We start from the raw sequence: 14114 nt of genomic DNA, 5'->3' as shown, positions 1-14114 counted from the left end.
CACGGCCCCCCGGGGCCGGGACCGGGGAGAGGCCCCGGGGCCGGGCAGGCCGGCCTGTGCCCCGCAGCTGCCCCAGGGGCAGCAGCCGCCCCTCCCCAGCCAGCCCCGGCCCGGGACACCGCGGGGCGGGCGGGGTGCAGGAGACAAGGGGCAGCCCCGGACACCCCCCCCCTTCCCGCCCCCGCCGTGCCCGGGGAGTCCCGGGCCGAGGGGCAGCCCCGGGGGGCGGAACCGGTCCGGGGGCGAGGGGCAGTCGGCCGGGACCACGCGGTGCCCCGCGGTGGCACAGTCCGGGCCGGGGGGCGGGGCTGGGCTGAACCACTCCGAGCCTCCCGGGGGACACACGGCACAATACGGGGGGCCCGGCGGGAGGTACCACTGAGACACCCCCCCCCCCCCGGGGGGTGCAGCGGGGCTAAACCGCCCCGGGCCCGAGGGGGGGCGGGACACGGGGACAGGCACCGCGAGGGGCCCGGCCGGGAGCGGCCCCACGGGGCACGGCGACAGGCGGGGAACGCGCCCGGGCGCCCCGCCGAGGGCGCCGGCCGCCCGGTGCTCGCAGCCCGTTACCTCCTGCCGCGTCCAGTCCCCCCACGCCGGCCTCCGGGGTGATGGCACCGGCACCCGCCACGGCCGGGCCTTCCGCTTCCTCGGGCACCTCCAGCTCCATGGCCGCCGCGGGCAGGGCAAGGTAAGCCCGGGGAGGGGAGGGCAGGCCCAGGCCCGCGCCCGCCGCCGCGCTCCGCCCGGCTCCGGCCGCCGCCGCCGCTGAGGAGCCTGGGAACGGCGGGGACCATAGAGCGCGGGCGGCGCGCGGCTAGACACGCCCCGGCACCGCAGGGCGGAAGGGGCCGCGGCGGCACCGGAACTAGAGCCGTCCCCTTCCTCCGGAATTAATCGCGACGCGGGGGCTGGCTGTCGCGATATTCCGCGGGCTGTGGGCGGAGGGCGCGGGGAGAGGGACGGGGCCTCGCGCACCGTAGAGCAGCGAGGAGCAAGGCCGTCCCCGTCCCCTCTAGCGGGCGGGAGGCACCACCGCGCCGCGGGGGGCGGAGGGGGCGGGGCCTGCCGGTCGCCATGGCAGCGGGGGCGGGGCTCCGGCGGCGCGGGGCGGGGCTGGCCCGGCCCGGTGCCGCTGGTCACCGGGACCCCCCGCCCTAGCCCCCGCGGGACCGGGGCCCTCCCGGCGCCCAGCGCCGCCCACCCGCCCTCTCCCGTGGCGGGTCCCCAGGCCCCGGGGCCGGGCCACCCCCCAGCTCAGCGCCGCCTCCGCCGCTCCCCCCGGCCCCGCGGCGAGCCCGGCCCGTGGCACCATCTAGCGGCACCGGGCGGGGGGCGGTCCGGGGGGGCCGCGGGTGCAAGTCAGCCCGGGCCGGCCCCGCCGGTTCTCCTGGGCCGGTCCCTTGACGCCGGCGTGCCCCTGTCCCCGGGGGCAAACGTGTCGCGGGCGGGGGCAGCCCCAGCCGGGGACCCCGCCCGGCGTTAGCGCCCGGCCCGCGGGGCAGCCGGGGAGGTGCTGGCGGCCCTAATGGGGCTGCTCGGCCGCGTCCCCGTCCGGGAACGGCTCCGTCCTCCCGCCGGGGCTGGCGGGGGTCCCCGGCGAGCAGCAGCCGCCCGGTGTCTGTCTGAGGAGCGGCGGGGAACGCGGCGGCCCCATGTCGCCGGCTGCGGGGTGGCGGCTGGTGGCCGGGGGGTTCAGGAGGGACTGGTCCCCCCGCGACGCCCCGCCGCAGGGTCGGGACCCCCTCCTGTGGCATCGGTACCGGCCCCGGCTGGAAGCGGCGGCCTGGACGGGGAGCCGAGGCGTGGAGCTGATTTCTGTCACCGCAGGAGAGCGGCCCCGACCCCGCGGGAAGGGGAACGACGCGGGGCTGGTCCCAAGGTGGGGGCAGGAGGAAGGGGACGGGGAGGAAAGGGGACGGCAGCCATGAGCAGGGTCACCTTCTCCCCCACACCACCCCCAGTACCAGGAGCTCCAGGCTGGCCACCATCCCTGTCCCCTATTGGGGCACTGGGGGCAGCCATGTGGTCCCCCTGGGGACTCCCGAGCAGGGCTGCTGGGGGGGTTTGGGGACCCGGGACAGCGCAGGCTGGCACAGAGCCCCTCCACCTCCTTGGAGAGGGCCCGGGCGGTGGGGGAAGGACCCCTGTCCTCTCGTCACCCTGTGAGCCTGTACCTGCCCAGGGCTGGGTGGGGGGGTGAGTGGACGTGGCTGAGCCACCAGCACCATGGGGGACAACAGGGACAGGCCCCCGTGAGTCTTGCTGTGCCCGGGAAGCTGCCCTGGGACCCCCTTCCTCCCCCTTCCCTCCTGCAGGCAGCGTCTGGCCCACAAAGGGTTACACAAGGCACCCTGGAGTGACACCACTGCCACCAGCCCGGGAGCTCGGCTCCTTCCTGGTCCGACCGGAGGCTCGGTGAGTGCCTAACCCTGTCCCCCGGGATCTGCCGGCCCAGCTTCCCGTCTAGGGACGGGGGCCCAGCCGTGGTTTCACCTGGGGAACTGGCCATGCTTTGTCCCTCTCTGCGTGGCTCCAGGACACGGTGACCCTCCTGGAGTCCTGCCCCGATGGCAGGGAGGTACCCTGGGGGGGATCCTGGGACCCCACTGTCACAGCTCCGCACCCCGAGGGCTGGACGACGTGCCTCCATCCTACTGATTTACACCCCGGCTGGGTCAGACCTTCCAGAGACCCTTTTCCCAGAGTGGGGGGACAGGATCAGCCCCTTGCGATGTGGGTGGGGTTGGGTCACAGGAGCTTCTGGGGGGATCCAGGACCCCGGTCCTGCACGGCCAGGACCAGAAGAGGGACGAGTGGTTTTGCAGCACTGGCTGAGAGCAGGGACCCCGCTGATCCCGGGAAGGCTTCGGGGTCCCAGATTGAGGACCCCCATCAGCCGGGGACTTTGAGAAACAGGTTATGGGTGGTGGCGCTGGTCATGGGGCACGGCTGGGGCGGGCAGGGTCTGTTGCTTTCCAATAAATAACCTCCCCACCTGCTGCTGTCCCCACGGTGGGCACTGTCAGTGGTGTCACCCGGGGCCGGGCACAGCCCTGGATCAGGGACCTTGCAGTGGGATGAGCTGCCCTGGCGTGGCCCGGGCTTCATTTGACGTTAAAAACCCTGGCAGAAGTGGCCATGGAGTATGTGTGGGGCAGAGTGGGGCGTGTGGGGCTCCCTGGGCTGGGGGTGTCCAGTGCCAGGCGTGTCAGGCTGGGCCGTGGTCACTCTGCCCAGATACTGCCTCTCCCTGCGGGGCCATTTCGGGCGCGGGCTGGTTTCTGTCGGGAACCGGCCGAGCCGGCTCCTCCAGCTGCCAGCCTCGGCCCTTGGCTCGGGGCAGGCCCTGCGCCAGGTCCCTGCAGGGAGATGGGGACAGGATGGGGACAGGATGGCGGCACCCTGAACGCTGCCTGTGCTGGCTGACGAGTCAGGAGCTGCTGCCGTCCCCACACTGTTCCCCCGCTCCAGACTGCCGCTGCCCACAGGGAGCTGCGGGCAGCAGGGGGGCACGGGTGCGTGGCTGATTTCTGGCGCCCTGGTGGTGGGACAGCAGCGGGAGCTGTTGGGGACAGTGAGAGGCTGCGTTGGGTGGCAGCGGGGTCAACTTTGGCACCGCGGATGAGCCATCACCCCGGGGAGGGGGGTGCTCAGGCTGCCCAACGATCGGGGTCCCTTGGATGTGTGGCTCACGCCGTGTCACCTGCGGGCGTCCAGGGAGCCCATAAGCACTGACCGGCCGACACTGGTGACATGGCTGGGACGGGACCTGCCAGTTCAGCTCACTGATCTGGCAGGAAACCACCCCACCGCCATGCTGGGGTCTCCTCTTTGTTACTGGTCTTACAAGCACGCGGGTGCCACCACACCGGGGTCCTGCTCAGCCCCAGCCACCCCCTGGGCACACGTGTCCCCGCGTGTCGAGCACTGGTGGGTGGCGAGTGGGCGCTGGGGCTGGTTTCAGTGGCTCATGACGCCGAGTGGAAACCCGGACTCTGCCCTCTGCGCCTGCCGTCTCGCAGCCCGGCTGGCTGGGGCTGCGCCTGAGGCCCGAGTGAATGATTACACCGTCCCTCCCCAGGGCTGCCGGGAGCTGGGTCTCATTTCGGGGGCCCAGCCGGCTGCTTCGGCGCGGCTCTGGCTGGGGGCTGGCCATGGAAAGCCCCGGTGCTGGGGCTGAGCTGCCGTGCTTGCCCCAGGGCTGCCCACCAGCTTCCCCAGGGGATCCCACGGGGCATCAGCGCTCGTCTCTGATGCCCCCTGGTCCCACCAAAGCTGCCCCGTGGTCGATTTCCAAAGCGGCTGTGGAGGTTTCCGCTTTCTGTGGTGCCCATGTTGGGCAGCCCCGGCTGGGCTCGAGGGTGGCCGAGCCATGTCAGGGAGCCAGGACAGCACAGCTGTGCCAGAGCCCGTGGGTGCCACGGCACAGGGTGCTGGGGCAGCAGGGCCTGCGTGGCCAGAGCTGCGGGGTGCTGCCGCGGCAGAGCCGTTGGCCAATCTGAGCCCTGGGAGATCTGCCGCAGCAGAGCTGTTGGCCAATCAGAGCCCCGGGAGATCTGCCGCGGCAGAGCCATTGGCCAATCAGAGCCCCGGGAGATCTGCTGCGGCAGAGCTGTTGGCCAGTCAGAGCCCCGGGAGATCTGCCGCGGCAGAGCCATTGGCCAGTCAGAGCCCCGGGAGATCTGCCGCAGCAGAGCCGTTGGCCAATGAGATCCTGGAGAGACTAGTCACAGTACAGATATCAGCCAATCAGAATGCAAAGACGTGCCACAGCAGAGCTGTTGGCCAATCAGTGTCAGAGAGATCTCCTACGGCAGAGCAGCCGAGCAATCAGTGCCTGGAGAGCCCTGTGGTGACAGAGCCGTTGGCCAACCGGATCTTGGGGTCCTGCCATGGCAGAGCTGCCAGCCAATCAGTGCCAGAGGATGGCGCCCATGCCTCAGCTGCCAGCCAATCAGCACTGGGGGGATGTCCCCCAGCCGCGCTGCTGGCCAACCCTCGATGGCGGCACACGGGTGCCCTGCACCAGATCCGGCAGTGCCAGCGTGGCCACGGCCTGTTGTGCCCATGATGGGCTGTGTCCGTGCCTGGGCTGTGGCCACGGGTGGCACCAGACGGGCGCTGGCAGCCCCGGGGTGCCCGGGGCAGGGGCAGGACTCACTGGCTGGGGGCAGCCGGGCTCAGGGGGTGTCTCACCCAGGCTGTGGGCTCGGGCCTGGCGTGGGCAGGCGGTGGGTGTGGGTCTGCCCTGGCTGGTCCCTGCGCCAGCTGGAGGGGTGAGGACCTGGCAGTGGTGATGGCGTTGCGCTGGGCTGTTGGCTTTCCCATCCCCACTGCCCTGGAGAAGCACTTGACGCCTCACCGGGGTTTCCTTGGCACATGCAATGGCGCGGATAAACCCGGAGCCTTTGAGTCCCTGGTCAAAGCGGCTCCTCCCTGTCCCACCCCACGGGAAGCTGCGGGAGGTGCTGGGCCTGCTGGCCCCCACCCCCCCCAGGGACCCCGCGTCTCTCCGGGCTCACACCGACGTCTCCTCTGGGGAGCCAAGAGCCAGTGGAGGGGACCCCCGGACCCATCCCAGGTGTTTCAGCCCGGACGGGACGTCACCCTGTGAGACTCCTCCGTCCCGGGTGAAACACGTTGGATTTGGGGAAAACCCAGGGAAAGCAGAGGGTGAAGCCTGGTGCTCCTGGAGTGGTTGGCAGAGCTGCTGGCTCCGCCATCGTGCCGGAGCCCAGAGCAGACGGGCGAGAGGCCACTGAAGCACCATGCGAAGCAGCACCCCGGGGTCTGCTGGCTCCCGGAGGAGGGAGGGGAGCGGGACTACGAGGACGGTGTGGGCAGGTGGTCCCAGCCACGAAGGTGGGTCCTGACCCGCTCGCCCTGTGTAAAACCTCTGCTTCTGTGGACACGCGTCCGAGGGGACGGAGAGGGACCTCCCGAGGGGGGATTTCACGCTGCACAGAACAGCTCCGGGTTTTGGAGCCAGCTCCCGCACGGGGTCAGCCGGGCTGTGACACAGCGGCAAGTCCCGGTGGCCCTGGTGGGTGCCCCCGCCACGGGGGCTTTTCCCGTGCACCCCCAGTCCCTGGTGCCTGCGGCTCAGCTTTGCTGCTGGTCTTCGTTGCAGCCCGAAGTGGGACTGAGGAAGGGGCCAGCAAAGAGGAGCCGGAGCCGGTCCGCGCCCCCGGCCGCCAGTCAGGGGCTGCTGCGCCAGCCGGCTGCCGCCATCGCCCTCCCTCGCTTGCGCTGGCGGGTGGCCACCATGGAGGAGATGGTGATCTGGGAGCAGCACACGGTGACGCTGAGCAAGGTGAGTGTGGCCTGGGGTGGCTGCAGGAGAGGACGGGGTCTGTGGGGCCGGCTCTACCTGACCCGGCTCTGCCCGTCCCCGCTAGGACCCTCACCGGGGCTTTGGCTTCGCCGTCTCCGGAGGCCGGGACCGTCCCAGCAGGACGACTGGGGACACAGCGGTGGTCGTTTCGGATGTGGTGTCCGGGGGACCGGCGGTGGGCCAGCTCCAGTGAGTGCGCGGGGACGTGGGGACATGGGGGTGCTCGCTGCCAGCAGGGACGGGAAGGGCAGTGAATCACTCCTGCTGGGACAGGGCCGGCACCGCTGCCACCCTGCCTGGCTGGGATGGGGACCCCTGCGGCAATGGGTGCCCTGGCCACCCCGGCAGCCCCGCCGGCTGGGGGCTGCGCCTGAGGCAGAGCCGCAGCTGCGCTTTCCCTCCCAGGAGGAAGGATCACATTGTGATGGTGAACGGCCTTTCCATGGAGAACGTCTCGTCCTCCTTCGCCATCCAGACACTGAAAACCTGCGGCAAGATCGCCAACATCGTGCGTGTGCCCTGCGGCGGGCGGGAGCCGGCGTTGTGCTGGGACCACACCGTGCCTGTCCCCGTCCCGGCTCCCCTTCCCACACACCCCGAGGTTCCCGCTTGGGGCTTGGAAATGGCTGTACCCACCAACCTCTCCTCACTTTCCCCCTGCAGACACTGAAAAGACAGAAGAAAGTCCAGCTCCCCATGAGCAAGAGCAGCCCCGGGTCCCCCACCGCGCCCCGGCGCTACGACTCGGACGAGGACTACGGGTCACACAGTGCGGGTCCAGCCCTGCACCGCTCCCGGGATGACCTGGACCACAGCCAGGGCTACGACGGGGACTCGTCCAGCGAGAGGAGCTCTGGCCACCACGGGGATGACCGCCGCCACCACAAGCCGGTGTCCCGGAGCCGGAGGCGAAGCCAGGACAGCAGCCACAGCAGGCAGAGCCCCGGCAGCGGCTCTGATCGGAGGGGCTACAGCCGGCGTCGCTCCGCCAATGGCTTCGGCCACGACCGGGACACCAACGGGCTGGCCCTGGTGTCGGGCTTCAAGCGGCTGCCGCGTCGGGATGTGCCGATGAAGCCCATCACGTCAGTCCTGGTGAAGCAGAAGCAGAACGAAGGTGAGGTCCGCCTGCTCCCTCTCTCCCCGGGTCTTGTCACCTGATTTGTGGCCATGCATCCCCTGGGGGAGGAGGTGATGGCAGGGCTGGTGCCAGGGTCTGGCCTGTGGTGAGGGGGCAGCGCGTGCCGTGCTGGGTGCACCAAACCTGCCTGGCCTCAGCCCCAGGTTGCAGAGCTCAGCTTCAGGGCTTGCTAGTGCCCCAAGGGGAGCCAGGGCAGGCTTGTGGCGAGGGGGCACCTCGAGGGGTCCTGCACCTGCCTGGCTCTGGCGCTGGCACGGGCTCTCTCTGGTGCAGAGTATGGCCTGAAGCTGGGAAGTCGGCTCTTCATCAAGCGCATAGTGGAGAGCGGGCTGGCGGCCAAGGGCAGCTCCTTGCAGGAGGGAGACCTCATCCTGAAGGTACGGAGGCCCATGGGGTGCAGAGCACTTGTGGGGGATCTCACCTCTCCCTCTTCAGGTGGCTCGTCCCTGGCTAGTGTCACCACAGGGGACAAGCCAGGAGCACGCTTGGCTGGAGACAGGTCCGGCTGGTGCCCGCACCCTGCCCCGGCTCCCCGACCTTCCCCAGGGGCCGTGTGCGGGCTCTCTGGGACCGGCTCCCACAACGCTGAGGCTGGCTGGTTGAGGCAGCCCTGTGGCATTCAACCAGGGACGGTGGGTTGTCCCAGTGTCACAGCAGGATCGCATCTGCCCTGCTGTGCCCACAACACGTGGTCCCCTGCCACATGCGTGCCCCCGCCGGGGGAGCAGTGGCCCAAGGAGCTCCGGTGGTCAGGGTGCGGGAGGTGAAAAGATGCTTAAAGTATTTGGGGAGGAGGAAATAGAGGGAGGGAGGCGCTTTGTTTGCACACATGGGCCAGGCAGACCCGTGGCTGCTGGGAACTGGGGCCAAACAGGAGGGATTTCATCCCAGCAATCCGGTGGGAAAAGCTGCTGCACCTCGGGGACATCACAGCCCCACAGTCCGCTTGGGGCCTGACTCCACGGCACCAGTCCGGTGCGTGGAAGGACAGCGCTGGGCCAAGGTCAGAGTAAAACTGAGCTTCAGGCAGCGTCTGAGTGGGTCTCGGCAGCTCCTGCCTCCATGCAGGGCCCCCCTGCAGTTAGAGGGGGGAGTTAATTAGCCCGCTAATTTGTTTCCTCTGTGCAGGATGAGGCCCCACTGGGAGCCACTAGGAACAGGGACGTGGCGCAGGACAGGCGAAGCTGTGGGAGCTGGGGCCGGGCTGGAGGGGCGGGGGGGGCCCGGGAAGGTGGCAGTTGGAGCAGCCCCTCTGAGCGGGGCTTTCCTGGGGGCGGCTTTCCCAGGAGCGAGTGCCCTGAGGCCCCCCGCCCTGCCCCCTCCAGATCAACGGGGTGGCCAGCGAGGACATGTCCCTGGCTGACACCCAGCAGCTCATCGAGCGGACGGAGGGGACCCTGACGCTGGTCGTCCTCCGGGACCACCGGCAGTTCCTGGTCAACATCGGGGACATAGAGGACAGCCAGAGCGACAGCTCCCGGATGGACGGTGAGGGGACACGGTGACGGGAGCCAAATACACAGCACAGGGACTGGATGGTCACTAATGCATCTTCCCCCGTGTCACTGCAGATATCTCCGACATCGACTCTGAACCGTCCCATCCGCCATCCCCCGAGACCTCCCCGCGACCGGCAGCTGCTGCCAGGATGGATTCACCACCGTAAGCCCCGCTCTGTCCCGGGAGCCTCTTTCCCCTGTCACACCCCGCTGTGTTCTCTGCCTGTCTGGAGGGGCTGGTTCTCCTCCACCCCGGAGGTGGCACTGCCATTTAGTCCCCAGCTTGCTCCACTGTCCCCACTGCCCACTTAGCACTCCCTGCCCATGCCTGTCCAGCGCCCGCCTCCGTGACCTGCCTAAATCCTGCCCCAACTTTGTTCCAGGGAGAGGAGACGATTGAACAGGGACGCTGCAGCCGACACGATCGTGGACGATGCTCGGGGCCCTGGTGAGTGAGCTCAGATCAGGCCGGGGGAGCTCGGGGCACGGGTGGGCTCCAGGCAGAGCCGTGCCGGGTCTCCCTGTGCCTCGGCTGCCCTGGCAGTGGTGCAGCCACTGCCGCCTCCCGGACCAGCCCTCCCTCCCTGCAGACCTGCTGGAAGCCATGGAGGGGGACGGCTGCGCCGGCCCCCACGCCAGCCCCGCTGCCCGAGCTGCCCACAAGGACGGGTGCGTCTGCGAGAGGCGGTGGGGAAGGGCTGGGGGAGATGGGGACCTGCTCCCGGCGCAGGGTTGGGGTCACAGGGCCAGTGACCCCCTGTGCTGTCCCCGGCATGTCATCACCAGGCTGACCACGGCGTCCCCCATGGCAGGTCCGGCGCCGACTCCAGGGTCGTGCACTTCGTGAAGGCCAAGAGCGTCGGGCTGCGGCTGGCCGGCGGGAACGACGTGGGCATCTTCGTGTCGAGCGTGCAGGAGGGGAGCCCGGCTGACAGCCAGGGCGTCCAGGAAGGGGACCAGATCCTGCAGGTACCCAGGGCTGGGAATGGCTCCGAGTGCTGCCGCACCCGGACTGGCCCCATCCCTCTTGGGTCTGACACCCCCCGGGGTTTGGATTTCTCCTGCTGGGCATCGGTTTGGGTCAGTGCTGGTGCCCATGGCCTGCGCCCGTTGGGCTGGCTCTGCGGGCACTGCCCGAGGGGATGCTCCTGTCCCCGGCACCATGCTAACACCCAACGGGGCCTGGGCACCACCTCGGCTGTCCCAGAGGCCCTCCTCAGGGTCACCAGAGGTTGTGGCAGGCACTTGGGTGACAGAGACCAGTTACCTCTCCCATGCTGCCCTGGGCACTGCTGGCCCTGGGACCCCAACTGGTACCCGCACCCCCCTCCCACTGGCAGGGCCGTGGCCAAGTGCTTTTCCACGGCAGGTGAATGACACCAGTTTCCAGAACCTGACCCGTGAGGAGGCCGTGGAGTATCTTATGAGGCTGCCGCCAGGCGAGGACATCACGCTGTGGGCCCAGAGCAAGCAGGACAGTGAGTGATGATGAGACCCAGCCTGGGCTTGTGCCTCTCCATCCTCTGTCTCTTCTGAGCCAGCATCAGAGCTGCTGGACTTGCCACGGCCCTTTCTGCCCCCGCAGGGTGGGCCTTCATCCCCACACCCCCCTCCTCCTCCTCCAGAGAGGTGATGGGAGGGGACCAGACCATCCCAGCCCTGTTTGTGCCTCAGTATCCTGGAGCACTGGGGCTTTCTGGCACTGTGGCTCAGCCTGGAGAGGCCAGTGTGTGCTGGGGGGGTCAGGTCCTGCTGGTCCCAGCATGCCTGAGAGCCATGGGAGGAGGAGGAGGTGTCCCCAGTGCCCTCCTTAGCAGCAAGGGCTGCTGTGGAGGCTCCCAGCCAGTCCAGCTCCTTCCCAAATCCCTCTAGCGCCTTCCTCTCTGGCATCTTCCTCCTCAGCCACCTCTTCCCCTGATGGTCCCTCTCACCCTGTGCTCCAGTTTACAGGAAGATCATCTCGTCCAACGTGGGCGACTCATTCTACATCCGGACGCACTTTGACTTTGAGAAGGACACACCGTCAGGGCTCAGCTTCGTCCGTGGGGACGTCTTCCACGTGCTGGACACCATGTACCGGGGCAGGCTGGGGAGCTGGCTGGCGGTGCGCATGGGCAGGGACCTGCAGGAGCAGGACAAGGGCATCATCCCCAACCGGAGCAGGTAGGGATGGAGCCAGGAACGGCCCCAAGATGAGCAGAGCTGGGGGGGATGGCTCCCCAGTGAGATGGGGACATGGATGGTGGGCCCAGTAAGAGGCAGGGCAAGGGCTGGTGGAGCAGCGGTGGGAAGCGTGAGCTGGTAAAACCCCTTCTCAGGGGTGATGGGGCAGTTGATGCTCTGGTTGTCCAAGGTCCCAGAGGGAAGAGGCTACCACAGCCTCATCTGGCCGTGCCACTGAGTGGGGACACTGGCTTCTCCTGCCCCACTCCTCAGAGCCAGGAGAGACAAAGCGGGGGGTAAATCCGGAGGCTCCAGGTCCTGAGCCCTCTCCCCTCCCAGGGCCGAGCAGATCGCCAGCCTGGAGTCAGTGCTGAAAGCCACGTCCGGTGCCAACCCCTCCGGGGCACGGGCTGAGTTTTGGAAGCTGCGGGGCCTGCGGGGAGCCAAGAAGATGCTGCGGAAGAGCCGGGAGGACCTGTCTGCCCTCACAAAGCAGGGCCGCTACCCACCGTACGAGAGGGTCGTCCTGAAGGAAGGTGGGTACCAAGGCTGTGTCCCCATCATCCAGACCCACCCAGGGGATGTCGGCCCGGAGGCTGCCCTGCTGCAGGTGCTAGTGGGCTGCGCTCTCCTGGGAGGAGTGGGAGAGTCCCAGGCCCATGGGTGCTTCGAGGAGCTGGGCGCTGCAAGCTCTGCCCTCGCCCCCAGCCTCCCTGAGCCCGTCTGTCTCCGCACAGCCAGCTTCAAGCGGCCGGTGGTGATCCTGGGCCCCATCGCAGACATCGCCATGCAGAAGCTGAGCACGGAGCTGCCTGAGCTGTTCGAGATTGCCCGTAAGTGCCCCCTGTGCTGGGGGCAGCAGCCTCAGTGTCAAGGACCTGGGGGAGCTCTTTACCTGCGGCTCTGCCCAGATCCTGCCTCGTTGTCCCCTCCCCATGACACCCCGACACCTTCCTGGACTCATTCACCCTCTCCTCATGCATCGTGATACCAGCCAGGCCCCAGACATGTCCCCCCCACACTGAGGGACACAGCCCCGGGGCCAGGCACGGCCAGAGCCAGCCTGGGGCTGCCAGAGATGCCACATCTCCCCCAGCCCCTCTCACGTGTCCTCTCCGTGTCCCGCAGCGAGTGTGCCCCGAGACGGGGCATTGTCCAAGGTCATCAAGTTGGACTCGGTGCAGCAGATCGCAGAAAAGGTGAGAGATCTTTCCCGTGTCCTTGGAGACGGGTGGGCCAGAGCCGGGGAGCCCACAGCCTCCGTCCCTGTCCCCCGCGGGGCTGATGGCTGCGCCCTGCCCCAGGACAAGCACGCCTTGTTGGACATCACGCCCTCGGCCGTGGAGCGCCTCAACTACGTGCAGTACTACCCGGTGGTGGTGTTCTGCGAGCCTGAGAGCCGGCAGGGCATCAAGGCCATGCGCCAGTGGCTGGCACCCGACTCCAGGAAGAGCTCCCGGCGCCTCTACGCCCAGGCCAGCAAGATGAAGAAGTACTGCAGCCACCTCTTCACCGCCACCGTCAGCCTCAGCGGCAGCGGCAACGCCTGGTACGAGGCTATCAAGGACATCGTCAGGACGCAGCAGAGCCAGCCCGTCTGGACGGCGGCAGAGCAGGTACGGGGCACGGGGTGCGTGCGGCGAGGCTCAGCCTTCTGGGGCTGCAGGCGGGCAGGTGCCGGGGCCACACAGCTGTCCCCCCAACACCCGGGGTCCCAGGTCTCTGTCACCCCCACCCCGCAGGCAGATGTGGCACTGGAGGACAGTCTGGACTTGCTGGACCCGCCGAGCGCAGCAGCTTCGGGCTACCTGACCTGCGACAGTCACGCCAACAGCGACTACGACGACACGGACGGCGAGGCGGGCGCCTACACCGACGGCGAGGCAGAGGACGCCTACGAGCAGCCTGGGCTGGCTCGCTCCTCAGAGCCAGTGCAGATGTCCCCAAGCCATGGCCTGAGCGAGCAGGTGGGTCCCCCCTGTACTGGTTTGAGAGGCTGGTGGGGCAAAGGAGGGGGTGGCACAGGGCTTGGCTACAGGGGCTAATTCCTATCCCCTGTGGCACAGGCAGGGTGTCCCCTCTAGCTGCTGCAGGGTCCAGCTGCGCATCCGTGCCCAGCTCTGGCTCCCCATGGGAGAACACAGCCCAGCGCCAGGCTGGGGCACAAATCCTGCCCCTACCTCTGACCCCCCCCCGCCATCTCTCTGGTCTTTCACAGGTGACCAAGCAACAGCGGCAGGGCCAGGACCAGCACCACGACAGCATCAGGTACCCTGTGCCCCGGGGCCAGCCCTGGGGGTCAGAGCAGCCCCCCTGGGGGTCAGAGCAGCCAGCCCTGGGGCTGGGCAGGGCCCTGCGGGGCCACGGGTGCCAGCTCTGCCCACCGGGGCACTGTCTCTGACAGCCATCCCAACCCCGACATCTCCCCCCCCAGGGAATACGAGCACGACGCTGTGAGGAAGAGGTTCACACGGGCCAGGGATGACTCAGACGAGGATGAAGGCTACGAGTGGGGCCCAGCTACCGACGTGTAGCAGCACTGCTCACCCCTGTCCCACGGGGCAGCCAGGCCCCTGGGGCCAGCCCCACACCACCGGGTCCACGTGACAGTCCAGGTAGCGCCCTGCAGCAGCCCGCGGCCAGGCTGGGTTGGGCCTAATCCTGCTGTACCCCTCACCACCCAGCACCACCACGTGCCTCCCCCTTTTGGCCACGGCCTCTGCTGCTGGAATAAAAGGGATGTTTTGAGGACGGGCTGCTTCCGTGCTGGGCAGCAGCGTGCGGGGGAACCCCATGCAGCAGGGTGGCCTTGCTGGCACCCAGGTCCCTCCAGGGCCAGACACCCCACCTGCCCCGAGAGGTATTGGCATGGGAATCAGGCTGTGCCAACGTCTGGCACCGCTCTGGGCTCGGGGCGCACGGCCCAGAGCTGAGCCGGCCCTGCTGCAGCCCAGCCAGGGCTCCTCAAACACAG

General features: G+C 68.8%; 2 protein-coding genes across 6 annotated transcripts in view; one reads left to right on the top strand and one right to left on the bottom strand.

Annotated features, from left to right (window-relative positions):
- Positions 1-753, bottom strand: part of PIP5K1C (phosphatidylinositol-4-phosphate 5-kinase type 1 gamma) — a 51004-nt gene extending 50251 nt beyond the window's left edge. For all 5 annotated transcript variants that reach the window (XM_068420976.1, XM_068420980.1, XM_068420979.1 and 2 more), the window contains exon 1: positions 571-753. In XM_068420976.1, the coding sequence (XP_068277077.1) occupies positions 571-670 (100 nt within the window). In that variant the 5' untranslated portion in view covers positions 671-753. The remainder of the gene's footprint in view (positions 1-570) is intronic.
- A 1069-nt stretch (positions 754-1822) lies between these two features.
- On the top strand, positions 1823-13871 carry TJP3 (tight junction protein 3). The gene is made up of 21 exons (XM_068420975.1): positions 1823-1882; positions 2319-2418; positions 6134-6316; positions 6402-6526; positions 6743-6845; positions 7001-7454; positions 7752-7855; positions 8804-8966; positions 9050-9140; positions 9361-9425; positions 9568-9646; positions 9790-9946; positions 10347-10455; positions 10921-11140; positions 11480-11676; positions 11878-11973; positions 12269-12339; positions 12445-12756; positions 12883-13107; positions 13359-13408; positions 13575-13871. Exons 3-21 carry the CDS (start codon positions 6269-6271, stop codon positions 13672-13674), a joined length of 2769 nt encoding a protein of 922 aa, XP_068277076.1. The 5' UTR covers positions 1823-1882; positions 2319-2418; positions 6134-6268; the 3' UTR covers positions 13675-13871.
- The last annotated feature ends 243 nt before the right edge of the window (positions 13872-14114 follow it).

This window comes from Nyctibius grandis, chromosome 31, assembly GCF_013368605.1.
Source record: "Nyctibius grandis isolate bNycGra1 chromosome 31, bNycGra1.pri, whole genome shotgun sequence".
In the NCBI taxonomy this organism is placed as follows: domain Eukaryota; kingdom Metazoa; phylum Chordata; class Aves; order Nyctibiiformes; family Nyctibiidae; genus Nyctibius; species Nyctibius grandis.
Note: the sequence above shows the minus strand (reverse complement) of the source record. Positions and strands in the feature narration are given on the sequence as shown.

Excerpts from the sequence above, each read along its gene's own strand:
- TJP3 (XM_068420975.1), top strand. The coding sequence starts at position 6,269 with ATGGAGGAGATGGTGATCTGGGAGCAGCACACGGTGACGCTGAGCAAG. Across the intron at positions 11,974-12,268 it reads TGAGCTGTTCGAGATTGCCC|CGAGTGTGCCCCGAGACGGG; the intron begins GTAAGTGCCCCC and ends CGTGTCCCGCAG. Across the intron at positions 12,340-12,444 it reads TGCAGCAGATCGCAGAAAAG|GACAAGCACGCCTTGTTGGA; the intron begins GTGAGAGATCTT and ends GCCCTGCCCCAG.